The 27413-nt window shown below is 36.8% G+C and overlaps 3 protein-coding genes across 5 annotated transcripts; 1 reads left to right on the forward strand and 2 right to left on the reverse strand.

Annotated features, from left to right (window-relative positions):
* Nucleotides 1–1647: 1647 nt before the first annotated feature.
* LOC130968312 (asparagine--tRNA ligase, cytoplasmic 1-like) lies at nt 1648–4875 on the forward strand. The gene is made up of 6 exons (XM_057893506.1): nt 1648–2737; nt 2876–3466; nt 3690–3946; nt 4028–4157; nt 4276–4334; nt 4433–4875. Exons 1-6 carry the CDS (start codon nt 2267–2269, stop codon nt 4614–4616), a joined length of 1692 nt encoding a protein of 563 aa, XP_057749489.1. The 5' UTR covers nt 1648–2266; the 3' UTR covers nt 4617–4875.
* A 62-nt stretch (nt 4876–4937) lies between these two features.
* On the reverse strand, nt 4938–7952 carry LOC130968313 (uncharacterized). The gene is made up of 7 exons (XM_057893507.1): nt 7517–7952; nt 7382–7443; nt 7206–7289; nt 6753–6807; nt 6370–6505; nt 5969–6019; nt 4938–5847 (listed from the first exon to the last, which is right to left on the reverse strand). The coding sequence occupies exons 1-7, from the start codon at nt 7611–7613 to the stop codon at nt 5748–5750; spliced, it is 585 nt and encodes a 194-aa protein (XP_057749490.1). The 5' UTR covers nt 7614–7952; the 3' UTR covers nt 4938–5747.
* Nucleotides 7953–10655: 2703 nt separating this feature from the next.
* On the reverse strand, nt 10656–11807 carry LOC130969409 (60S ribosomal protein L31-like). Of its 3 annotated transcripts, none has more exons than XM_057895109.1 (3): nt 11652–11807; nt 11453–11553; nt 10656–11076 (listed from the first exon to the last, which is right to left on the reverse strand). In XM_057895109.1, exons 2-3 carry the CDS (start codon nt 11533–11535, stop codon nt 10797–10799), a joined length of 363 nt encoding a protein of 120 aa, XP_057751092.1. In that variant the 5' UTR covers nt 11536–11553; nt 11652–11807; the 3' UTR covers nt 10656–10796. The 3 variants fall into 3 exon arrangements, with proteins under 3 accessions (XP_057751092.1, XP_057751095.1, XP_057751094.1); XM_057895112.1 differs by having other exon boundaries at nt 11453–11548; nt 11652–11746; XM_057895111.1 differs by having other exon boundaries at nt 11453–11681.
* Between the last annotated feature and the right edge of the window lie 15606 nt (nt 11808–27413).

A 27413-nucleotide genomic window follows, 5' to 3' on the forward strand; every position in this document is an offset into this window, starting at 1 on the left:
ATCTTAGGGGACCTATTTGACCTATAATTCGTGATGTTAAAAAAAGTTATATTTACTTCAACGCAAACCCTTAAACACACATTAACATTGGTCTGTTCATTTATCAAAATAGTAACATAAACCTGAGAACTCAAACATGTTAACCACACAAATATTTGGCTTCAATAGCAACACAAACCAAATCAAGTTAAAAGAAGGTTTATTTTCTTCAACACAAACTAAACAAAACCATTTTAAATAACATAACGTCTTTTTCCTCCAACATAACAAAAGGTAGTAACATAACTAAGACAACAACTTTCACACTAATTCTTAGAAGCATTGTAAGGCTCCATATCAGTTGGGGAGGGGAACGAAGCATGCCTTATAAGGGTGTGGATACCTCTCCCTAGCATGACGCGTTTTGACGAGTGAGTGTGGTGGCCTTCGGCTAGCATCCCTATCGTCAAAGGCAAAACCGTGAGGTCTTGTGTGCCAAAGCGGACAATATCGTGCTAGCGAGTGGTTTGGGCTGTTACAGATGGTATCAGAGCCAGAGCCCGAATCGATGTGCCAGCGAGGGCGCTAGGCTCCCTTAGGGGGTGGATTGTAAGGTCCCACATCGGTTGGGGAGGGGAATGAAGCATGCCTTATAAGGATGCGGATACCTCTCCCTAGCATGACGCGTTTTGACGAGTGAGTGTGGGGGTTTCGACTAGCATCCCTATCGTCAAAGGTAAAATCATGAGGCCTTGTGTGCCAAAGCGGACAATATCGTGCTAGCGGGTGGTCTGGGCTGTTACAAGCATCATTTCTTGAAAGACTGGTTCAACCCTCGTATTGGAATGAATTTGAACAACTTAGATACTGTGCCACTTGTTGCACACGAGGGTTGAACCAGTCTTTCAAGAAATGATGCTTCTAAGAATTAGTGTGAAAGTTGTTGTCTTAGTTATGTTACCACCTTTTGTTATGTTGGAAGAAGAAGACGTTATGTTATTTAGAATGGTTTCGTTTAGTTTGTGTTAAAGAAAATAAACCTTCTTTGACTTGATTTGGTTTGTGTTGCTATTGAAGTCAAATATTTGTGTGGTTAACATGTTTGAGTTCTCAGGTTTATGTTACCATTTTGATAAATGAACAGACCAATGTCAATGTGTTTTTAAAGTTTGCGTTGAAGTAAATATAGCTTCTTTTAACATCACAAATTATAGGTCAAATAGGTCCCCTAAGATACTATTATAAGACAAATAGGTCCCCAACATGAAAATGACGCCGTTTGCATTCTCTGTCTAAGTGGGGACGAATTTGTCCTCCCTGAAACGACGTCGTTTTGCCACTAGTTCCAATACGACGTCGTTTTGTCCAACGTGGATGGGGACCAAAATGTCCTAAAGGTGACATGTCACAATTGACCTGACACGTCACCACTTTAACCGGATCAAACGGTTTTGGAGACGTATTTGGGGGATATCTGAGAACCTCAGGGTCAAAATCTTAGTTAAATTTTGTGGGGGTCAAAACTGTCGGATGGTAAATTTCTTGGGGACTTAAAAATAATGAAAACCGTATAAATAAACCATCCTTTGCAGCACTAATAAAAATCGAAAATTGAAATAGGAGGAAACAAAAACCTAACAAAGAAACATTCTTACTTTCGAAGACAAAAGTTTCAGAAGCTACGTATCTTGTCTGATTGACGACAGTGAGACAGAGTCAAATCCTGGTATCTAAGGTTGAAGACAATCATCACGTTTATACCAAATTATTAGAAAATCCAACTCCACGTACGAGAAAATCCCGAAGAACTTTGACCATCACCACCAAATCAGCATCCAAAAAATATGCCTTGTAGACAAAAATTGATAATCCGAAGAAAATTCCACCTCAGAAATGAATCAGCCTAAAATCCGGAGAGGTCTCTACATTGGAGATAAAACAACGTGAATGCTCATGTATTATGATTTATGATAGCAGTAGTTTGATTGACGAAATAAAGTGTCTAGAATGTTTTGATACACACTGGTAAACGAGCAGCACGCATTCCTGCGTATTGGGGAAAGCTGATTCGCTGCGTCAGCTCCACGCTACCTGCCTTTTGAGGCAGCACACAAGCTGCGTGTTGTGTCAGAGCAAACTGCAACTGATATATCACCCCAGTAGCCAATAATGTTGCATTACACCATTTATTTGTCAATATAAAAAATAATTTCTGTTCATTCCGGATCTCTCTCTCTCTCGCTCACTCTACTTCTCAGCTTAAACACTCTCCTCTCCGCCGCCGCCAATGCGGGACCAACTGGCAGCCGTATCACTCAACGACGCCGATGAAGTCCCCAGAGCCCAATTCTCCGACCGTGTCCCCATCCGATCCATAGTCTCCCGGCCCGACCGCGGCTCGGGCCTGGTGGGCCGGAAAGCCCGTGTGGGTGGGTGGGTGAAGACAGGGAGGAAAGCCGACAAGGACGCATTCGCCTTCTTGGAGCTCAACGACGGATCGTCCGCCGCAAACTTGCAGATCATCGTGGATGCTTCCCTAGGAGACCTTGGGCAGCTGGTCCCCACCGGAACCTGCGTCGTCGTCGACGGCGAGCTCAAGGCGCACCCAAACCCTAAGGGCAAGCAGAAGGTGGAGCTTCGCGCCCAGAAGGTACTCCATGTTGGTCCCGTCGATCCCGCCAAGTACCCTTTGCCCAAAACTAGACTCACCCTCGAGTTCTTGCGTGATTTCGTTCACCTTCGTTCCCGAACCAACACCGTAATATTCCCAAAATCCGTTCTTTCTATTTCTTTTTAGTATTTTTATGTTGTTTTCAATTTCCTAGTTTATTGCAAGAGTATTTTGATAATTGAAGAGAGGTTATGTTTCTGATGAGATAGTCGTGTATGGCTGCAGATCTCTGCTGTTGCCCGAATTCGACACGCTCTTGCTTATGCTACACATACCTTTTTCCATAACCAAGGATTCCTTTATGTGCACACTCCGATTATCACGACCAGTGATTGTGAAGGTGCTGGGGAGATGTTTCAAGTTACAACTTTGCTGAGTGAGGCAGAGAAACTGGAGAAGGAACTAGCGCAGAATCCTCTTCCGACCCAAGCTGATGTAGAAGCTGCTAGACTTGTTGTGAAGGAGAAAGGAGATATTGTTTCCCAGTTGAAATCTGCTAAAGCAAGCAAGGCAGAAGTTAATGCTTCTGTGGATGAGCTTAAACAAGCTAAGGAGAGTCTCTCCAAGTTGGAGGAGAGATCTAAGTTGAAGCCTGGTATACCTCAAAAGGATGGAAAGGTGGATTATACTAATGATTTCTTTGCCCGCCAAGCGTTTTTGACTGTTTCGGGCCAGCTTCAAGTCGAGTCCTATGCTTCTGCTCTTGGTGGTGTATATACATTTGGGCCAACGTTTCGTGCAGAGAATTCTCACACTTCCAGGCATTTGGCAGAATTTTGGATGGTAGAACCTGAAATTGCATTTGCTGAATTAAAGGTATGTGAAACTCGGACTATCTCTCTGACCAATGGACATATCGTCAATGGCCATTGTTTCAAGTTTTAGGAAATATGCTTCCGGGTTATTTTTTCCTCTCCGGTGTTAACTTTGTTGCATGCGCAGTTCAACTGCCCATATCCCTTCCAACTCCTCCTATGTTTGGAACTGATGCTTTCACCTGGCCTTAGATATTGATTTTCTGCTGTACTTTGTCGTGTAGGATGATATGAACTGTGCCGAAGCATACGTGAAGTTTTTGTGTCAGTGGTTACTTGACAATTGTCTAGAAGATATGGAATTTATGGCTGACAAGTTTGATAAAGGTTGCATTGATCGTTTGAAAATGGTTTCTTCAACACCCTTTGTTCGAGTTACTTATACAGAAGCAGTGGAAATCCTTGAGGAGGCTGTGAAGAATGGTAAAAAGTTTGAGAATGAAGTGAAATGGGGAATCGACTTGGCATCTGAGCATGAAAGGTAGGTTTAGATTTGTATTTTCAAGTTCTTCTTGTTATTGATTTGTGTTGAATGATATCATGGGGGCATGGTGTTATGCAGGTACCTAACAGAGGTAAAGTTTCAGAAGCCTGTCATTGTCTATAACTATCCAAAAGAAATCAAAGCATTCTACATGCGAGTCAATGATGACTCAAAGACTGTAGCTGCTATGGATGTTCTTGTCCCAAAGGTATGGATCTGTCGATTTGATTTGGAACATTGTCTTCAGTACGTGGATGCTGATGAGATATCAAGATACATAGTTTCATTGTTTGTTGGCATAATAAAAGCTTTCAAACTAAATTCAGGTTGGAGAGTTGGTTGGTGGGAGCGAAAGGGAAGAGAGATATGATGTCATTCAAGAAAGGTATGAAGAGACAAAATTTGTCTGCTTACCCTGCCTGGTGATTTGTTTCCGTCCACAGAAGATAGCTCACATTGTCTATACTTATTTACATTTTGCAGAATTAAGGAGATGGGGTTACCTCTTGAGCCGTATGAATGGTACCTTGATCTGAGGCGGTATGGAACAGTTAAACACTCTGGATTTGGTCTTGGCTTTGAGAGGATGATTCTTTTTGCCACGGGCTTGGAAAATATTAGAGACGTGATTCCCTTCCCACGATATCCTGGTAGAGCAGATCTATGATTTTGATTTCCAGTTGCACTTCTCTTGCACAAGGTAGAGATGTAGTTTTATAGCATGAATAGTGGATTTGCTGGGTTTTATATATAAATCAGATATTTATCTCCACAGTATTGTATTTCATTCATTAGAGAGCTTTGTATAAATATTTTCCTGAGCATGGCCAGGAAACGATATTCTGTTTACTTCTCACAACACAAGGATGTACTTAATTTATTCAATATGAATAAAGTCCGATTTGCATTTTGTGCAATTCGTCATTTATATGTAGTTGTATAAAGTTGAACACTGTTTTAACTTTTAAACTCCATCGCAACAAACAAAATTGATGCTATGCTATGTTCTAATGAAAATTCAATTTTATCCATTCATCAAGGGTTTTATATTTCTTGTGTATTTCCTTAATATTAAATTATGACTTGTGCTGATTAACAGCAACTTCTTTTTCCCTTAATTTTACCCGATATAACTTTGGAGAGCATAAGAATCTCAATATCTTCTGGATACAAGCCTTGCGTTGAAGCGTAGCATCAATCATAGTCTTCATTCCTCCACAACAATTAGCTTCTTCCACGACTTTTCTTCTTATTCACAAGCAAAAATCAGAGGTATTCGCTTAGCATTATGCTGCCTATCTTCAGCCAATAAAGCAAGGAACCCACTGAAATTCCCACAAAAAGTTCAATTGTTCTTTTTCAATATCCAACCTACTTTGCAAACAATTCAATACCCATGTAAGTTAACATGTCTAAAGTCTAAACTTGTCAGCCGTAATGGCAAATTCACGCAAGGTACGAACAGTTATAAAATTCTTTTGATTAACAGCAATGACACAACTTGCATAAACTTTAGAGAAATGTGATTCACTAAGTTGCTCAGTAAAACGAAAATTATTATAGCATCCAAAATTGCTACTACCACATCTCACCAAAACATCGCCACTCCACCAGATGCCACCTTAAACCATGTCACTTGCTCTCTGATCAGGTGACTGTTCCTATCTTAACTCTCCCTGCTGTTGGCTGATAAGGGTATCAGCCTCAATCCATATGACTGATTGAAAATAATTCACAGGTTATCCGGTCAATCCGTTCCAAAAATTGCTTCCCATGTCACCAGGGCACAATGTCCATTCTAGCCTGCTTTATAGCTATACATGTACCCACGAAGCTTTCTTATCTCTTCTGATGACTCGCTTAGCAAATGATCCACGTAGAGGCAGATTGTGGCTCCCCTGCAGCAGCATAGTAAGTTAGTAACCAAGCAACAAACTTACCTGTTTAGTGCTACACAAATTAAATAAGTAAAAGGGAATAAAAGATCAAAGAAAAGAATATATTATTAACAGCGCCTACCCAAGAGGACCAAATGGCAGAAAGATAACATCCCAACGGAATTTAGGCAGCCTATAAGAAAATTAGTGTTATATATTAGAGGTGAGGGAAGCACCGGAAATAGCACATATTTGAAGGGGGATATAAACAGCAGAAAGAATAGCTGAAGATAGTATAGGAAGCAGTTATAGAATGGAAAATATTACCAGAGCAGGCATAACATCTTGATTTTCTTGAATGCTTTCTTGAATATGCATTGGTTCAAATGTACTAAAATACAAAGAAGTTCCCTATGATAGTGTATACCAACCCCATAGCTAAATTATATATTATATTCCAGTAATTTCATGCTTTTATATCTTAGTTGATTTTTCAATTCCATATGGTGACCATGATTATTTGGTGGTTATCTATGAACTTACCTCAACATGTAATATAACCAGAACATTGCAGGAACAATGGCAGTAAACCACGAGTACCAGATCCATCTTCTGTGATGCACTGACTCATCAATCAATCCTTTCATGGAAAATGAGCACACTAAAACAGCCATCCAGTCTGTAAAAGCTATTCAATTAGTTTTTGACAACAGCCGCCACCACATAAATTGACAAATTAATAGCATATCATGTGTCTACTTCAATTGCAAGTTCATACTTACTGATAACGAAGGCAAAGGATAAAACCCGAACATAGGGACTAAAGACACAATTTATATAGAAAATGCAGAAAAACAATAAGGAAGCTAGAATAGGAAGTCTAGCTGATTATATGTATATAATTCTAGATAAGTAAAGGAATGAACCTGCAGAGATAATCATCCATGAGTAGATGTCCTCCATGAAATAGGCATAAGGCCTCTGTTTATCAAGAACAAAGAAAGGTTAACAGCATATTCAGTAAAACAATCACAAAAATCAGAAAATGAAAACGTTATTAGCTACAATGACTTCAATGCTGTATATTTGGAAAAGGAATAATAAGAGTGTAAGACCACAAAGCCTTCCAACATACAAAATTCAATTGTCCTCTTGGTAAATAGGCAAATGACTTATTTTCATCCAAGGCATACAAAATACGTTACCTTCATGACAAAAGCAAAAAATTTTAATTGTTTCAACATGGATCAAACACATAACAAGCCTCAGAAGACTCAAAATCAGATAACAAAATAAAAGAAAAGAAATAAAACAAATAGCTATTATTCCACGCAACATTCTCACATCACATGCAAGCTTGAAAGACAGTTGCAACATACCATCTCCCATGGAGATGTAACCTGTTTGAAGATGGAATACAAAAGAAACTGCATGTAACAGAAGAGCAGAATGGCAAACACCCTCTACATAACAAAAAAGGAAAATAAAATCAGAGATGAGTTCATATAAAAAAGATTAAAATCAAATTGACTTAAAAAGAAAAAGGAGATGATACCCTCCAAAAGCGATTATTCTCAGCTTGAGTGGCCTCTAAAGAGCGAACAAACTCTTCTTGCTCTGTAAACCAAAATTGGAATCACAAAATGACCTAAACTGATAGTTGCATTGAATAAAATGGAAAAGTGGAAACCTTGAGGGTCCATGGGACGAGAGTCTTCATCGTCGTGGATGGGAAGAGAGAACTTGTCGTCTCCTGAATTACGCCATTTCCTTGCAAGCTTCTTCATTTTCCTCTTCTTCGCCCTTCGCCCTTCGCCCGTTGCCAATTTTTTTGCACATTAATACACAGCTATTGACCCCAATTATTTTTCTTGCCAAAGTATTATTTTGGTTCTAAATATTTGTATTTGGTTTCTAATATTTCAGACTTTTTAATTTTGTAACACTCTTTTTTTTTAATTTTTTTATATAAAATCTTAAATTCTAGCCATTAATTATCAACATTCTAAAATTAAAAAAAAAAATTAATAAGTGACAATTGGTGAATCAAGTTTACTTACAAATGTGTTACTCAATAAAAAAAATATTGATAATCGATCAAGGTCAGTTTAGCAACTTATAAAATTGGGAGAAAATTCGATTGAAAGGGAATTATAAAGAATTTCAACAATATTTTTAAATTTATAAAAGATTCGAGTTGGTATTGATAATATGATGTGATTCGATTTGTAATCGATTTTGACCAGATGATAAGGCAAATCTTTAAAATTGGGGAACATGACTTAGGAGACCGTTATCAAATTGTATTTGCCGAGAACAGTTATTTTGAGTCATCACCAGATCGACAGGTGCCAGCACAGAATTGTAAGAACCTAGTATTGGTTGGTAATTGAAGGTTCCTAATTAACTTAAATTCCACTAAATCTAGTCCTTCGTTAGAAATTGACTATGATTTGTGGACTAGAGTTAATTATACTCACTTGACTTTCTTTTAATTGTTAGAGGATAATTAAATGAGAGCAATAAACATTCACCATCACACTTAAGAAAGACAATGAAAATAGAAATTCTAATTCTCACCGTTAGCCAAATTTTTTTATATTTATTGATTGACATTTCTCTTGTTGACTTTGATTCCTTAGCTTTCTTAGTTTGATTCCTTACTTTTAGTTATATGCCACTATTGTTGTTATCTTTTATTTCATGCTTGTTAGTTAATTAATTGTTTGATTTATAATTTTGGTTGCTTTAATTTAGTTGTTAATTGTTCATTGTCTTTAAATTCTAGTCACTTTATTTTTCTACACTCAACTCAAAAATTCTTAATTAATGATGTGCATCTTATTGCAATTCCTAGGAAAAATGACACGAGATTCTACTCCCGGTAATTAATTTAATTATTATGACATTCTTCTAAATTTTGACTTGGGGTCACTTGTCGGTTTAAGCTATACTTCCGACATTGAGTTGAAAATCCTTTGAAAATTTGTAAGTTGGCATTTATCTCACGTCAAGACTCACATGAAACAACTGCAACGACAACCCTCGCGCTCATAGCAACGGTGACTAAGTGATGAGTCTGTAAAAGAAAAAGAGAAGAACTTAATAGAACTCAGAGAGAGAGGGGGAGGGAGAGAGAGAGAGGAAATTACATAGAGAAAATGGACTCGGTAGGAGAAAGTTGGCGACAGGATCAACAACAACAGTAACGGGATAAGCAGCGACATGAGCTGTGAAGGGATAGGGGGCGATGGGCTCAGCAACGACGATGACGGGAGCTATAAGGTTTTTTGTGAAGAAGCTGAGGATAAGAAGACTCTAGCTGAGGATGGCTAGGTTTCTCTAGCATGGCTATAGAGTATGGACTGAAGTTATGAATCACTGAATTTGTGATTTGAGGCAAATCTCAATTCCTAAAAAGTGTTTATATGTATATAGCCGGGGCAGGTACACCCTAAACCCAACCATACCCTGTCCTAAGCAAAATCTGTCCCGACTCGGGTCAAGTTATTATTCTCCCCAACCGGGTATGGGTTGGGTACCCACATATTTGGGTACTCCACCAAGTCTAACCATGTATTGATGCTCCATTTATTAAGGGTTTACTGCTAGCAAATGGATTGCTACACACATAAGGTGAGATTCTAACTCCTAATAGTTGTTTAAGCGAACAAATGAGATGGTCACTCAACAAACTCAAATTGATTAAAATAAATACTAATTATTTTTTATATTTTAATATTAACAATCTTGAGAGTTTGATTTTAAATATAACTTTGTCAAATATTTATAATAATAATTACTATATATATTTTATTTAATTTTTTTAATAAAATTTTTTTTATAATTTTATATATTATCCCGTACAGAATACGAGAACATACACTAGTTTTATAGAAAAAAAATAAATATTGACATACATTTTTTTGGAAAAACATACCGAAAAAACTATTAGTTTGACTCTAAAAAATAAAGATAAGTTTGAATAAACAACTTAATTAATCATTTTTGAAAAAAAAAACTTAAAACATAATGAATTATATTAAAAGTAGTTTACAAATAAATTATTTTATATTTAAATTTTTATCATAAAAATACTTATTTTAAAATTATTTTAATAAATAAAAATAAAAAAAATAACTTTTGAAAAAAAAAAAGAAGTCAAATTTCTTGACTTGTTCAAAAATTCTTAAACAATTTTATTAAAAATTTAAAATATATTTAAAAAACTGTACTAAATAATATTAATATAACTTTTATAAATTTAAAGCCCAAAAAATTAGCTTTTGAAATTTCCTAGACGGAAGTTCATCTTTATCCATTTTGTGGCATATAATTTGCATGTTTAAATCGAGTGAGGCATTTAATGTGAGCATCCATACTACATATACACAAAAACTCAGTTCTCAAACCAATCACTCATGACTCATCACTCATAGAATATACCATGAAACTTAAAATACAAAATACAAATTATACACAAATACATAACTTATTTAATAACAAATTTTTACTACATACATCCTATGCGAAAATAGGATGAAAAACAAAATTATTGAATTGCTTGTTTAAAACAAAGTAGCAGTTCATAAAATAACCATCCATTGCATTGTGTTCAGCAAGATCATTTTGTTTTCAATGAGTTGTCTGTTTAAACTTATAATTTCCAAAACACCCTTGGCAGTAATCAAAAGAAACATGAGGAATAACTGAATAAGCGCGCCAAAAATACAAAGCTCTTTCCTTAGGCTTCAACTCAGTAAAGCAGACAAAACAGAGGGAATCGTCTATAAACTCACACATCCCGAAGGTACAAAGGCTCAATAAAATCAAATAGAAAACGGATAAACCATATTAGTTAACTATAAGGATGGATAATTTGCTACAAAAATTAGAAAGAACCAGACTGAAATTGTCAAAACTACATGTATGTCTCTAAGATTTCAGGAAAAAATATATATAGAAGAAGATCAATCCTCATCTTCAATGACCTTGGTGCCCAAACGTCTAAGCTCTTCCTTAGGGATTTCAACAACTGTAATAAGGGAGTAAAGCTCTTCCTTTGCATCCTCATCGTCGTTCCTCTTGCGGGAAATGCGCACCCGGATCCTTCTCGGCACACTCCGGATCCCCTGGCTCCACACAAACTTGTTCAGCTTCACATCCACTCTCACATCATTAGTCCCCATGGCCTTCTGAGCAAACTTCCTTATCTCCTTTATTGCTTTAGGAGCCTTCTTCTTGAAGGTGCTGTTTTGCATAATGACAACAATTAACTACTAAGTTATCATGAAATGTAATTACAGTATGAACTGTTCAAATGTAAATAACAACAAACTTTATTAGGAAATTACTGACTTTATCAAGGGGGTTATCATTTCATATGTAATAATAAAAAAGTATGGATCATTAGGAAATCTAAGTCATTAGCAACAAACAAGAAATGGTTTTCATTTGTGCATAACGCACCACAACTAACTAGAGAAAGCAACGGAAAAAGACGGGACTAATTATAATATTTTACAATAATTTGACATATGAGTAAACTGTAAACATTTGGTATTATTAATCAAAAGCGCTAATAAGCAGAAATGGTAGAAGCAAAGTTGTAAGAGTGAGTGAGCACCAGCCATGTAAGCGTTTGTGGAGGTTGACGGTGTACTCTCGAGTAACAACCTCTTCCTTCCTACCCTTGGTCTTTTCCACCATGTTTACTTACCTCCTGCACTGCACAAACAGAAATATCTCGTCAACGGAATACATAAATAGAAATTGAATCTGTGATGGAGTGTATGTGTGGGTGAGTGAATGAGTGAGAGAGAGACCTTTTCGGATTTGCAAGGGTTTGAGGTTGGCGCAAGGATACATATATTGAAGGGAACACAAAGAGAGGGATGGTGGAATATAAAAACCCTAAAAGAGCCTATTGGCCAGGCCTTTTATGTATTCATTTTGTCTGTTTGTTGGCTCGATGAGATAGGTCTAACCCATGGGCCATCATCTCAATTATGATTTCGTTTTAGGTTCGGTACTGGCCAAAATATTCGTAAAAGAAGTTTTTTCTAAGAGAAAATATATTTTTTATTTCTGAACTTTTTGAAAATTTTTTAAAATATTTTTTATTTTATTCCAGAAATTTTTATTTGCATCAATTGTATGATTTATATCCATAGGAGCTAAATATTTAAGAAATTCAAATTTAATTCAGTAAAAATTTCAGAAAAATAAATTTTAACATAAACAAATAATTTTTTGTTGTCAAGTATTATTATTGAATGTGTTAAGTTTTTTAAAATTTTAGCTTTAAGAGATATAATTGGTGTACATAAAAAGCTTTTATGGTAAAATTAAAACAAAAAAAATTTGAAGATATTTTTAAAATTTGTGACAAATTTTAAAGATAAAACTATGTTTTATCCTTATTTTTATATTTTTGTATGTATACAATTAGACTTGAGTAAATACCCTTTCTGATCCCTGTCCATTTTGAAAATTGACTACACGCCCCCTAACCTTTATAAATTATCAAATCGGCCCTTATCCATGTACTCCGTGATACCAATTAGCCCTTGAGTTGGTTTCTCCGTTCAAAGTCGACGAAAAATGCTGAGGTGTAACGTGCAGCCCGTGACGTGGCGTTGTATCATCAAACGTGGATTGCTCTGTGGGCATGTGGACAAATAAGCCCCTGCACACTCAGCAAAGTGACGTCATTTTGCTTGGCATCATTTTGCTCGTTTGGGGTGAAATCACATTCTCCCCCTTGTGCACACCTCAATTACCATACATCATCCTCGTTCTCTCCTCAAAATTACGAAGAAACCCTAAGAAACCGAAACGTTTTCCTCCAAACAAGCTGACAGAGACTTTCAACAGGGAGGTGTTGACGGTGCTGCAGACGGAGAAACTGACGGCGCTACTAAGGTTAGTGTCGCTATCTGATTTTGAAGCTTTGTTAGCTTGTGTTGCTCCATTTTTTTTACTGAACTTGGTTATTGTTAATGATGATTTGGATTAGTGATCACCACATGCATGTTCTAAAATGTTAAAATGAGGCGTGATGGAAGTAGTTAATTAATTTCAAATTATTGCATATTGTTGTTATAATAGATGTCATATGAAATAGTCCCTGTTTTTCATCATGGGGGTTAGTTTGAACGGGATGAAGATGGTGCATTGTTCTACCGTGACGATAGTGTTGAGACATTTCCTCCATTAGACATAGATTATGTTAATTTCAAGGATTTGGAGGAAATGTTCAAGGGTTTAGGGTATACAAGTTACAAATAGATGTATTGGTATGATGGCAGTGCCCTTGATTTAGAGTCTGGGTTGCATGTTCTTAAAGGAGATAAGGAAATCAATGAAATGTGTGATAAAAAGATGGAGAATGTGGAGTCGGATTTGCTGATTATTTACTTTGAGCATGATGTTAGTCAACAGTATATGGGCCTGATGTTGTTGAGGTAGATTCACCTTCTTCCGATGACGGATATGAAACAACTGAAGACGAACCCTACAAACCCCCTCCAACTGGATTAGAATCTGATAGTAGTAGTAGTGATGAGGAAGTAAATGTACAGAGGAAGAGTGTGAGGAAGAAGCAGCCTAGTGTGAGGATGAAAGAGGCAATGGATGCTGGACAAAAGGGTGCTAGGAAGAAGAGTTGTGTTAGACAACAGACACCTAAGAAGAAGAAAAATGCGCCACCTGGTAGTTTTGGTGATAAAGACATGTCTCCTAGGACTAAGAAGAAGAAGGCAAAGAGGTATGTTAGAAGAAAAAGAAATCATGTTCTATCCCAACAAGAAGCAGACAATGAACCAAACAGTGGGCCTAGTGGAGATCAAGGTAATGGGCCAGGTGATGTTGACCCAAATGATGAGACAAGGGATAAGCCCAATTCAGATCCAGTGGCTGAGGAATTGGACTCAGACCTGGATAAGTCATACGAATATGAGTCTGAGGCATTTAACTCCCCAATTTCTAACTCAGATGAGGAGCATAAGCCAAGATATCCTGACTTCAATGAGGATGCAGAGTATGGTGATGTTCAGTTTTAGGTTGGACAACACTTTGAGACTGATGCGTGAGCATCTTGTCTATCTTTTCCTAGTGAATTTGCATCTAATTTGTTGAGTTTAATTAAGAATTAATTATATTTTAGCCACTATGGATGCTATTTTGATTTTTGTGCAATTTTATTTATTTTAGGTAGCATTCGGAGGGATTTGATGAAGTTTCTGCAGAGAAAAAGAAGAAACCAAAGAGATGACCAGCGAAGACCGACGCGGACGCATGGCTCACGCGACCGCGCGGAATAGAGAAATCGCAATGACGCGATCGCGTGGACTGGAATCTGCACAAATGACGCGAGCGCGTGGACGACGCGGACGCGTCACATACGTGATCTGCAATAATACAGAAAACGCTGGGGGTGATTTCTGGGCTGTTTTGACCCACTTTCCAGCCCAAAAAACACAGATTAGAAGCCGCAGAATGGACAAAGCAAGTGGTCCCCACCCATCAACTGAAAATCTGTTAATTAATTCGAATTTAAATTCAAATCTTATCTTTTAGGAAAAGATATTATTTTTATTTTTAGATAATTAGATTTTAAATTAATTAGGATTAGTTATAAAAAGGGGATACTTCTCTTCTATTAGGTACATTACATTACATTAGAGGGATTCCATTAGGGAATTCTATACAAATTTACATTCTACATTCCATGAGCAACTAAACCTCCACTGTTAAGGTTAGGAGCTCTATCTATTTGTATGGATTGATTTTATTACTTTTTCTATTTTAATTTATGTTTTGGATTTATATTTAAGAATTGTTTTCGTTCTTTATCTTATGAATTTGGGTGGAACGGAAGTATGACCCTCTTTCTATTTGAGTTCTTGTATAACTTGAAAAAGCTCTATACTTGAACAACAGCTTGAAAACATATTCTCCTAAATTCTAATTATCTGGATTTAACGGGATACGTGACATATAATCCTTTTATTCTTTGGGTAATTAGAGTTTTTTGTGGCATGCAAACTGGAATTTGATCATGTACCCTTTAATTGGAATTAATTGACCAAGGAATTGGCAGTTAATGAATTTTAGAGGAGACTAGGAAGGTCTAAGGAATTAGGGTCTAGTCACATATAGTTTGCCATAAATTAAATCCTACATAATTAAAATAGTTAGTAAGAAAAGTTAATCCGGAAAAATACATAACTCTGAAGCTTTAACTGTTTATCCATATTTTATTCCCAATTTATTTAATTGTCTATACTTTTAATATTTTGAATTCAAACTTAAACCTTTTGAACATCTCAAAACCAATTTCTGCTTGCCCAACTAAGCCAATCAATCAATTATTGTTGCTTGATCCATCAATCCTCGTGGGATCGACCCTTACTCACGTAAGGTATTACTTGGTACGACCCGGTGCACTTGCCGGTTAGTAAGTGTGGGTTATAAATTCCGCATCAAATTTTTGGCACCGTTGCCGGGAATTGATAGTGATTAACAACTGTTAGTTGTTTGATTGTTTAGATTAGACGTTTTAATTTTAATTTTATTTAAAAAAAATTTGCTTTGAATTTTCGAAAAAAAAAACTTTTTACGGTATTTTTCTTTTTTTTTTCGTTAATTTTTTATCTTTCTATCCTTTACGTTATTTTTTCTTTTCTTTTTCATTTTACCCCTTCCCCTGTTCTTTCTTTCTCGTTTCTTTTTTTTATTTTTGTTTAAAAAAATAATAAATAAATAAATAAATAAAAAATAATAAATAAATAAAAATATTTTTTTCTCTTATTTTACGTGAACCCCCCTCCCCTGTTTTGTTTTAATTTTTTTCTTTTATTACTTGATTTTCAAAAAAAAAAAGATTTCAAAAAATTTTTTTTTTAAATAGCACCAATATTTTTCTTATTTTCCAAAATTAAATTTGTTGTTTCCTAGTAGTTTTATTTTAATTCTTTGAATTCTGTTCTTTCTTTTTTACTTTCCTGTTTACCACATGGTGCGTTTAATCCTTTTTGGTGTTTTGTGCTAAGAAAAAAATAATGGAGAAAGATCACATGGGTTACTACTCACATCCGAGTAGTGATTCATATTATGGTGGATGGATGAACTATCAAAATTTTGGTTGGCAAAGCCAAAACCAAAGAAACTTCAGTGCTCCATATTCCAACTACCAAGAACCATCATATTTCTACCCATGTCAAGAGCCACCATCAGATATTGAGACTTCTCAGAAGAAGAGTGTTATGGAAGTAGAAACTCTTAATGCTATTCTTGCCCAGAACAAGCTTATGACTCAGCAATTAAGTCTACTTACTCAACAGATGAGTGACATGCAAGTCCCAACTATCAACACCCAACACCCAAATTTTGAGTGGGAAGAGCAACCTCAGAGGCCACAAAATTTTGATCATAGTTCTCAGGGTATTTTTCAACAGAATAATTCTAATAACCACCAGTTTCAGTCTTCTCAGTCCCAACAGAACAATGATTTGGAAGCAATCTTGAAAAGTTTTATGCAGGAAACCAGAGCCTCAATAAGAAACTTGGAAGTGCAAATGAGCCAAATAAGCAAGCAATTAGAAGAAGACGAAGATGCACAACCTCCAATGCCCTTGGTAAGTAATGAAGAAGAGATTGCATTAGAAAACAGCTACCAAGAGGAAGAGGTTGAAATTGAGAAAGCTTGCAAAGAGGTAGAAGAATTCAAAGAAGAACACAAGGGAGTGGAGCTTGCAAAACCACCATCACCATCCAATACAACATTCAAGTGGGTAAACTTCCTATCCTTAACTTGTACTTTCCCACTTGAATATAGGCTACTAGAGACGAATGGTCAACTTAGAGCTCTTTGTGGTATTAAGAGTAAGAGGAAGATGGTTAGTGGCAAGAGTTATCAAGCAAGGTCCAATATGATTGTATGCTCCAAGTTGAAGTGCAAGGATTGGTATAGAGCTCAATTGAAGGGGTCTAGAAGGTTGTTTGGATGTCTCTGTGAGAATTCAGATTGCTTGCCACCAGGTGGAAATAATGGTGATCCACAAGAAGACGGACGTAAAAGCAAGATTTGGGACCCTGGAATTCATTCCCACAATAAACTCTCTTGGGGCCTTGTCACTTGCTTCAATTCGCTCAAAGGCGTTATACGCCTGGTTTGGGATCCCAGTAGCCATTGGAATTACAAACATTGGTGGAGATTCTTGGATCAGTACAAGCATAAGCCACCATGACAAGGAGCTCACCACATGTCCAACTTAAGGTCTTTAACTAAAAGTGCTTGGTGGAAGACAACCTACCGTGGTATGATCGTTCTTTTTTGTATCCTTAGTTATTTTCTCATTTATTTTATTTTTATTGAGTTCTTACTAATTTTCTGATCATGCAGCTATTTTTATCATAGGAACCGAACACCTCAAGCTATATAAAAAAAATGCCATCAGACGCGACCGCATCAGCGACGCGTCCGCGTCGCAAGGAGAGGGGAGAAAATAAAAATGAACAGAGAGTCATGCTGGAGCGTGGCTGGAGGCGTGCCAGTGGCACAAATCGCCCCACGCGACCGCATCGCCGACGCGTCCGCGTCATGTGGGAATATTAGCCTCCCACGCGATCGCGTGACCCACGCGGCTGCGTGCCTTGATTTTCGACGTAAAAAGGGTGCACAACCACATATTGTGCTAGAGTGGTGCTGGCTTGGTGCTAGACGCATAATCCCTATCACGCGACCGCGTCGCCGACGCGTCCGCGTCATTCTCTTCTGAAGCCACTCACGCGATCGCGTCACCCCAAGTTTGGCAAATATTTAAATTTGAACAGAGAGTTGTGCAGGCGCGAGGATACACTCGCACCCGAAGCATAACATGGGTCACGCGACCGCATGACCGACGCAACCACGTCAACTAACTAAAACGCAATCACGCGAACGCGTGCCCCACGCGGCCGCGTCGCTTGCGCTGCCCAGTTTTCTTTCTCTCTCTCTCCCAATCCTAATTCTCTCTTATTCTTTTCTCCTTTTATTTTTCTCTCCTCTTAATAATTGTTTCTTCTATTTTCAGTACTTCTTTGCTTGAGGACAAGAAAACCTTTAAGTTTGGTGTTGACGCTGCGCGTATTGGTTTTCTGGCACCAAAAGGGAGGCGAATCATCTTCACGAAGGAGCACAACCTGAAGAATAAAGCGACCGCTAGGATAACTAAGGTGGTTGAGTTCCTTTCATTTTTATTCCTCCTTTCTTTTTCTATGTTATGTTCCAGTTTTCTGCTATTTTACTTTGTCTGTTGCATGATCTTTTATTAGTTAGAATCCTAGGATTAGTTTTCTTTTAATTGCTTTAATGCTGAAAAGATGTTTCACGTACCACTCAGTGAACTTGAATCTAAAAAGAAAAGAAAAAGAAGTGATATATTGCATGAGAACTTGAGTTAATTCTAAGAATAGTCTTATTTACTTAAATGTGGTGGTATTAATGGTAATTTTGAATGCATGATATGAACAGTGCATATTTGAATTTGAATCAAGTGATGTTGATGTATAAGGAACATGAATTTAGAGAATTATTATGACTTCTCTGAAATAAATAAAAATTTAATCCTTGAAGCAAAAGAAACAGCGAAAAAAAAATTATAAAATAAAATAAAAAGCAAGGTTCAAGGCTCTGAGCATCAATGACTAGGGAGGTCGGACATGATTAAAAGCTCAAAGAGTTATTTTCCTAGTCACATGCTTGTGGTGTGATTGTGTCAAAGTAATCCTTGAGACAGAATACTTAGAGTCGAGACCAAGTGCGCTTAACAGAGTATGCCAAAGGCTTTGAGTACCACTGTCTGGGAGTAACTGAAAGAAAAATCAGAACTCAAAGGGAGTTCCCCAGTTAAGTGCTTGTGGTGTTTTTGTGTCAAGTAACTCTTGAGACAAAACATTTAAAGTCACGGCTAGGCTCAAGGTGCAAAGCACCAAAGAAAAATAAATTAAAGTAAATGTTGCTATGTTCAAGGATTAAACTGAAATATAAAAGATCAGAGAATTCATAATATTATCTGGATTCTAATTCCATATGACAGTGACATCATTCTGATTTAAAGGAGAGTGAGATGCCAAACCTATTCAGGATTACAGTTATAAACCCCACTATAAAAAGAGACATGAGCTTAATCGAACTCTCATTCTCATGCAAATTCATATCATAAGCTTATATTAGTTTTGGTTGCTTGAGGACAAGCAACAGTTTAAGTTTGGTGTTGTGATGCATGAGCATCTTGTCTATCTTTTCCTAGTGAATTTGCATCTAATTTGTTGAGTTTAATTAAGAATTAATTATATTTTAGCCACTATAGATGCTATTTTGAGTTTTGTGCAATTTTATTTATTTTAGGTAGCATTCGGAGGGATTTGATGAAGTTTCTACAGAGAAAAAGAAGAAACCAAAGAGATGACCAACGAAGACCGACGCGGACGCATGGCTCACGCGACCGCGCGGAATAGAGAAATCGCAATGATGCGATCGCGTGCCTGACGCGAACGCGTGGACTGGAATCTGCACAAATGACACGAGCGCGTGGACGACGCGGACGCGTCACATACGTGATCTGCAATAATACAGAAAACGCTGAGGGTGATTTCTGGGCTGTTTTGACCCACTTTCCAGCCCAGAAAACACAGATTAGAAGCTGCAGAATGGACAAAGCAAGTGGTCCCACCCATCAACTAAAAATCTGTTAATTAATTCGAATTTAAATTCAAATCTTATCTTTTAGGAAATGATATTATTTTTATTTTTAGATAATTAGATTTTAAATTAATTAGGATTAGTTATAAAAAGGGGAGACTTCTCTTCTATTAGGTACATTACATTACATTAGAGGGATTCCATTAGGGAATTCTATACAAATTTACATTCTACATTCCATGAGCAACTAAACCTCCACTGTTAAGGTTAGGAGCTCTATCTATTTGTATGGATTGATTTTATTACTTTTTCTATTTTAATTTATGTTTTGGATTTATATTTAAGAATTGTTTTCGTTCTTTATCTTATGAATTTGGGTGAAACGGAAGTATGACCCTCTTTCTATTTGAGTTCTTGTATAACTTGGAAAAGCTTTATACTTGAACAACAGTTTGAAAACATATTCTCCTAAATTCTAATTATCTGGATTTAACGGGATACGTGACATATAATCCTTTTATTCTTTGGGTAATTAGAGTTTTTTGTGGCATGTAAACTGGAATTTGATCATGTACCTTTAATTGGAATTAATTGACCAAGGAATTGGCAGTTAATGAATTTTAGAAGAGACTAGGAAGGTCTAAGGAATTAGGGTCTAGTCACCTATAGTTTGCCATAAATTAAATCCTACATAATTAAAATAGTTAGTAAGAAAAGTTAATCCGGAAAAATACATAACTCTGAAGCCTTAACTGTTTATCCATATTTTATTCCCAATTTATTTAATTGTCTATACTTTTGATATTTTGAATTCAAACTTAAACCTTTTGAACATCTCAAAACCAATTTCTGCTTGCCCAACTAAGACAATCAATCAATCATTGTTGCTTGATCCATCAATTCTCGTGGGATCGACCCTTACTCACATAAGATATTACTTGGTACGACCCAGTGCACTTGCCGGTTAGTAAGTGTGGGTTATAAATTTCGCATCAGAGACCATGGCAATGTTCAAGCAAGCACTTAAGGACTACTTTGTATATGAGGGAAAAGAGCTTATGTATTTGAAGAATGAGCCAAAGAGGATTAGAGCAAGGTGTGCTGAGGAGGGTTGTCCATGGCTGGTGTTTTGCTCTCATAATAGTTAGAGTCTAAGTTTTCAAATCAAGACATTCATTGGAGAGCACAACTGTGGTAGGAATTTGAGCAGTAACATTGCTGATAGAGCTTAGGTGACAAGTAAATTGGTAAAAAGTTTGGTAACTCAACCTCTAATGACTCCGAAAGAGGCACTAGAGCACATGAAGCAGGACTATAATGTCCATATAAACTATAGGATGATATACAGAGCCTTGTAAGAAAGGCTTCAAGGCGGGCTGTCGCCCTCTGATCGAATTGGATGGATGCTTCTTAAAAGGGTACTTTGGTGGTCATCTGTTGTCAGCTGTGGGGCAGGATGCCAATAATAGTTTCTTTGTTCTAGCATTTGCTATAGTTGAAACTGAGAACACTGATTCCTGGAAATGGTTTCTTTCAATCCTGCACGATGATCTTGGTTCTGTGGCTACCAATGGGTGGAACTTCATGTCTGACCAGCAGAAGGTTACATTACTTCCTTCTTTGTGTTTCTTTTTGTTATATGGTTTGTGTTCTGTGCTTACTTGTTAATTCAACAGTTGGCTGAATTGTTATTATAGGGGTTGGCTAAGGCATTGCATGGGGTAATGCCACAAGCCCATCATAGGAATTGTGTCTTACATATATAGAAAAACTTCATCAAGCACTTTAAGGACAGCACACAAAAGGGCTAGTTTGGAAGGCTGCTAAGAGCACAACAATGAGAGAATTCAAAGACTCAATAGAACTTGTGAAGAAGGTGAACAAGGACGCTTGGGAGTATCTACGGAAGTTTGATCCTGGTGCATGGACGAAGGCTTACTTTAGCCATGGCCCGAAGTGTGACAATATCACCAATAACATCTGCGAAGTTTGGAATGCCAAGACCGTGGAGTATAGAGAGAAACCAATTTTAACTATGTGCGAAGAGCTTAGAAGTTACATTATGCGAAAGATGGCAGGGCACAAGCACAGAATAAGCAAATGCAAGGGTAAATTGGCTCCAGTTCAACAACTAAGGCGGGATGAGTACATCATTCCTGAGAGCAATAAGTGGACAGCAGAGTGGGCTGGGGATGAGGCAAGGATATTATTTGAAGTCCAGAGGTACCAGACCAGAGTGGCTGTTAATTTGCAAAGACAAATATGTGCTTGCAACGTTTGGCAACTAACAGGTTTATTCATCAAGATTTCTTGGAAATGATTTAAGTAAATATTGATTGAGTAAAAGTCATTTATGTATCTATCCTACCAGGGTTGCCATGCAAGCATGCAGTGGATGCTATTTCAAGGTTAAGGAAACAAGGGCTGAAGCAAGAGGATTTTGCACACAAAAGGCTTACAATGGAAGCTGTTCGGGCTACTTAGGGGGACTCCATTAAACCAGTGAATTCTGAGGAGTTTTGGGAAGAAACCAACAGGCTGCGTCCAGAGGCACCAATCATTAGGAGACCCCCTGGGAGACCAACAAAAAAAGGGTTGTTGATGTGGTGGCTAAGTCACAAATGCAGCAGCAAGGTCACAAGGTCAGGAAGTCATTGATGAGCGGATAATTTATACGCCTTTTGGCATTATTTTTAGGTAGTTTTTAGTAGGATCTAGCTACTTTTAGGGATGTTTTTATTGGTTTTTATGCAAAATTCACATTTCTGGACCTTACTATGAGTTTGTGTATTTTTCTGTGATTTCAGGTATTTTCTGGCTGAAATTGAGGGACCTGAGCAAAAATCTGATTCAGGCTGACAAAGGACTGCTGATGCTGTTGGATTCTGACTTTCCTGCACTCGAAATGGATTTTCTGGAGCTACAGAACTCCAAATGGCGCGCTCTCAATGGCGTTGGAAAGTAGACATCCAGGGCTTTCCAGCAATATATAATAGTTCATAATTTATTCGAGTTTAGATGACGCAAACTGGCGTTCAACGCCAGCTCCATGCTGCATTCTGGAGTAAAACGCCAGAAACACGTCACAAACCAGAGTTAAACGCCAAGCAGACATTACAACTTGGTGTTTAACCCCAAGAGAAGCCTCTGCACGTGTAAAGCTCAAGCTCAGCCCAAGCACACACCAAAGTGGACCCCGGAAGTGGATTTCTGCACTTAGAATTATTTCTGTAAACTCTAGTAGCTAGTCTAGTATAAATAGAATTTTTTACCGTTGTATTTTCATTGGGGATTTTACATCTTTGATCACAATTGGGGGCTGGCCATTCAGCCATGCCTGGACCATCACTTATGTATTTTCAACGGTGGAGTTTCTACACACCATAGATTAAAGGTGTGGAGCTCTGCTGTACCTCGAGTATTAATGCAATTACTACTATTTTCTATTCAATTAAGCTTATTCTTGTTCTAAGATATTCACTGCACTTCAACATGATGGATGTGATGATCCGTGACACTCATTATCATTCTCACCTATGAACGCGTGACTGACAACCACTTCCGTTCTACCTTAGAACGAGTAAATATCTCTTAGACTCCTTAATCAGATTCTTTGTGGTATAAGCTAGAATTATTGGTGGCCATTCTTGAGAATCCGGAAAGTCTAAACCTTGTCTGTGGTATTCCGAGTAGAATTTAGGAATTGAATGACTGTGAAGAGCTTCAAACTCGCGATTGTTGGGCGTAGTGACAGACACAAAAGAATCACTGGATTCTATTCCGACATGATCGAGAATCAACAGATGATTAGCCGTGCTGTGACAGAGCATTTGGACCATTTTCACTGAGACGATGGGAAGTAGCCATTGACAACGGTGATGCCCTACATACAGCTTGCCATAGAAAGGAGTAAGAAGAATTGGATGAAGGCAGTAGAAAAGCAGAGATTCAACAGGAACAAAGCATCTCCATACATTTATCTGAAATTTCCACCAATGATTTACATAAGTATCTCTGATGAGCGGATAATTTATACGCTTTTTGGTATTGTTTTTAGGTAGTTTTTAGTAGGATCTAGCTACTTTTAGGGATGTTTTCATTAGTTTTTATGCTAAATTCATATTTCTAGACTTTACTATGAGTTTGTTTGTTTTTCTGTGATTTCAGGTAATTTCTGGCTGAAATTGAGGGACCTGAGCAAAACTATGAAAGAAGGCTGACAAAGGACTGCTGATGCTGTTGGATTTTGACCTCCCTACATTCGAAATGGATTTTCTGGAGTTACAAAACTCCAAATGGCGCGCTCTCAATGGTGTTGAAAGTAGACATTTAGAGCTTTCCAGCAATATATAATAGTCCATATTTTATTCGTGATTAGATGATGTAAACTGGCGCTCAACACCAGTTCCATACTGCATTCTGGAGTCAAACGCCAGAAACACGTCACGAACCAGAGTTGAATGCCAAAAATACATTACAACTTGGCGTTCAACTCCAAAAGAAGCCTCAGCTCGTGTAAAGTTCAAGCTCAGCCCAAGCATACACCCAAGTGGGCCCCGGAAGTGGATTTCTGCACTTAGACTTATTTCTGTAAACCCTAGTAACTAGTTTACTATAAATAGAACTTTTTACTATTGTATTTTGATCTTTGGTCTCAGTTTTATTTTATTATTCATCTTAGGAGACTATTGATCACGTCCGGGGGCTGGCCATTCGGCCATGCCTGGACCTTCAGCCATGCCTGGACCTTCATCACTTATGTATTTTCAACGGTGGAGTTTCTACACACCATAGATTAAGGGTATGGAGCTCTGTTGTACCTCGAGTTTTAATGCAATTACTACTATTTTCTATTCAATTCGATTTATTCCTGTTTCAAGATATTCGTTGCACTTCACCATGATGAATGTGGTGATCCGTGACACTCACCATCATTCTCACCTATGAACGAGTGTGATTGGCAACCACTTCCGTTCTACCTTAGACCGGGCGCATATCTCTTAGATTTCTTAATCAGAATCTTCGTGGTATAAGCTAGAATTGGCGGCATTCATGGGAATCAAGAAAGTTTAACCTTGTCTGTGGTATTCCGAGTAGGATTCCGGGATTGAATGACTGTGACGAGCTTCAAACTCGCGATTGTTGGGCGTGATGACAAACGCAAAAAAATCAAGGGATTCTATCGACAGATGATTAGCCGTGCTGTGACATAGCATTTGGACCATTTTCACTGAGAGGATGGGATGTAGCCATTGACAACGGTGATGCCCTACATACAGCTTGCCATGGAAAGGAGTAAGAAGGATTGAAGGAAGGCAGTAGGAAAGCAGAGATTTAGAAAGGACACAGCATCTCCTTGCACTTATCTGAAATTCCCACCATTGAATTACATGAGTCACTCTATCCTATTTTATTTATTTTTGTTTACTATAATTTCTTAATACAGTTGAATCTGCCTGACTGGGATTTACAAGATGACCATAGCTTGCTTCATACCAACAATCTCTGTGGGATCGACCCTTACTCACGTAAGGTATTACTTGGACGACCCAGTACACTTGCTGGTTAGTTGTGCGGAGTTGTGACTAAGTGTGATTCACGTGTGAGAGCGCTACCAATTTATTGGAGCCATTGTTGATGATCACAATTTTGTACACCAAGTTTTTGGCGCCGTTGCCGGGGATTGTTCGAGTATGGACAACTGACGGTTTGTCTTGTTGCTTAGATTAGGTAATTTTCTTTTTATTTTTCTTTTCAAAAAGTTTTCAAAAATATTTTTCAAAATTTTTTCTTTGTTTTCAAAAAATTATTCAAAATTTTTAAGAATGAATTCTAGTGTTTCACGAAGTATGTTGAAGCTTGGCTGGCTGTAAAGCCATGTCTAACTCAATTTGATTGAGGCTTCAAAACCATCATCATAGAGGCAAGTTAATTGGAATACCAGTTGTTACATGCCTGATTTATATCTTCTAAAGCTGGCTGGCTATTAAGCCATGCCCAACCCTTGGATTGGAGCTTTAGGCTAATATTGAAAGATTCCTGGAATTCTTATTAAAAATTTTGAATTTCTTGTTTTCTTTTTTCTATATGTTTTTCGAAAAAATTAAAAGAAAATCCAAAAAAAATCATAAAATCATAAAAAACCAAAAATATTTTGTGTTTCTTGTTTCAGTCTTGAGTCAATTTTTAAGTTTGGTGTCAATTGCATGCTTTAAAAATTTTTCTTGCATTTTTCGAAAATTCATGCATTCATGGTGTTCTTCATGATCTTCAAGTTGTTCTTGGTAAGTCTTCTTGTTTGATCTTGATGTTTTCTTGTTTTGTGTCTTTTGTTGTTTTTCATGTGCATCCTTGCATTCATATTGTCCAAGCATCAAAGATTTCTAAGTTTGGTGTCTTACATGTTTTCTTTGCATCAAAAGTTTTTCAAAAATATGTTCTTGATGCTCATCATGATCTTCAAAGTGTTCTTGGTATTCATCTTGACATTCATAGTGTTCTTGCATGCATAATGTGTTTTGAATCATAATTTTCATGTTGTGAGTCATTTTTTATGTTTTTCTCACTCATCATTAAAAATTCAAAAATAAAAAATATCTTTTCCTTAATTTTCTCATAATTTTCGAAAATTTGAGTTGACTTAGTCAAAAAATTTTAAAAATTAGTTATTTCTTACAAGTCAAGTCAAATTTTCAATTTTAAAAATCTTATATTTTCAAAACTTTTTCAAAAATCAAATCTTTTTCATTTTTTTATTAATTTTCGAAATTTGTTTTTTTAAATTATTTTTCAAAAATCTTTTTCTTAGTTTTATCTTTATTTTCGAAAATTATGCTAACAATTAATGTGATTGGTTCAAAAATTTGAAATTGTTACTTTCTTGTTAAGAAAGGTTCAATCTTTAAATTCTAGAATCTTATCTTTTAGTTTCTTGTTAGTTAAATAATTAATTTTAATTTTAAAAATTAAATCTATCTTATCTTATCTTTTATATCATATCTTTTTCAAAATTTTATCTTTTTCAAAAATTTGATTTTAAAATATCTTTTCTAACTTCTTATCTTTTCAAATTTGATTTTCAAATCTTTTTCAACTAACTATTTGACTTTTGTTTGTTTCTTATCTTTTTCAAAACTACCTAACAACTTTTCTCTCTCTAATTTTCGAAAATATCTCCCTCTTTCTTCAAAAATTCTTTTTAATTAATCAATTGTTTTAAATTTTAATTTTAATTTCATTTCTTATCTTTATTTTCGAAAATCATTTAACTCCTTTTCAAAATTTAATTTCGAAAATTTCTCCCTCTCTCATCTTTTCCTATTTATTTATTCATTTACTAACACCTCTCTTCACTTCTCTTCATCTCAAATCACTGCCCCTATCCTTACCCTTGTGTTTGGATTCTCCTTTCTTTATTCCCTTCTTCTTCTACTAATAATAAGGAACCTCTTTACTGTGACATAGAGGATTCCTCTTCTTTTTCTATTCTCTTCTCTTTCATATGAGCAGGAACAAGGAAAAAGGCATTCTTGTTGAAGCTGATCCAGAACCTGAAAGGACTCTGAAGAGAAAACTAAGAGAAGCTAAATTACAACAATCCAGAGACAACCTTGCTGAAATTTTCAAACAAGAAAAGGAGATGGCAGCCGAACCCAACAACAATAATGCAAGGAGGATGCTTGGTGATTATACTACACCTACTTCCAAGTTTGATGGAAGAAGCATCTCAATTCTTGCCATTGGAGCAAACAATTTTGAGCTGAAACCTCAATTACTTGCTCTAATGCAACAGAACTGCAAGTTTCATGGACTTCCATCAGAAGATCCTTACCAGTTTTTAACTGAGTTCTTGCAGATCTGTGAGACTATTAAGACTAATGGAGTAGATCCTGAAGTCTAC

The sequence above is a fragment of the Arachis stenosperma genome, chromosome 3 (assembly GCF_014773155.1).
Source record: "Arachis stenosperma cultivar V10309 chromosome 3, arast.V10309.gnm1.PFL2, whole genome shotgun sequence".
Classification (NCBI taxonomy): domain Eukaryota; kingdom Viridiplantae; phylum Streptophyta; class Magnoliopsida; order Fabales; family Fabaceae; genus Arachis; species Arachis stenosperma.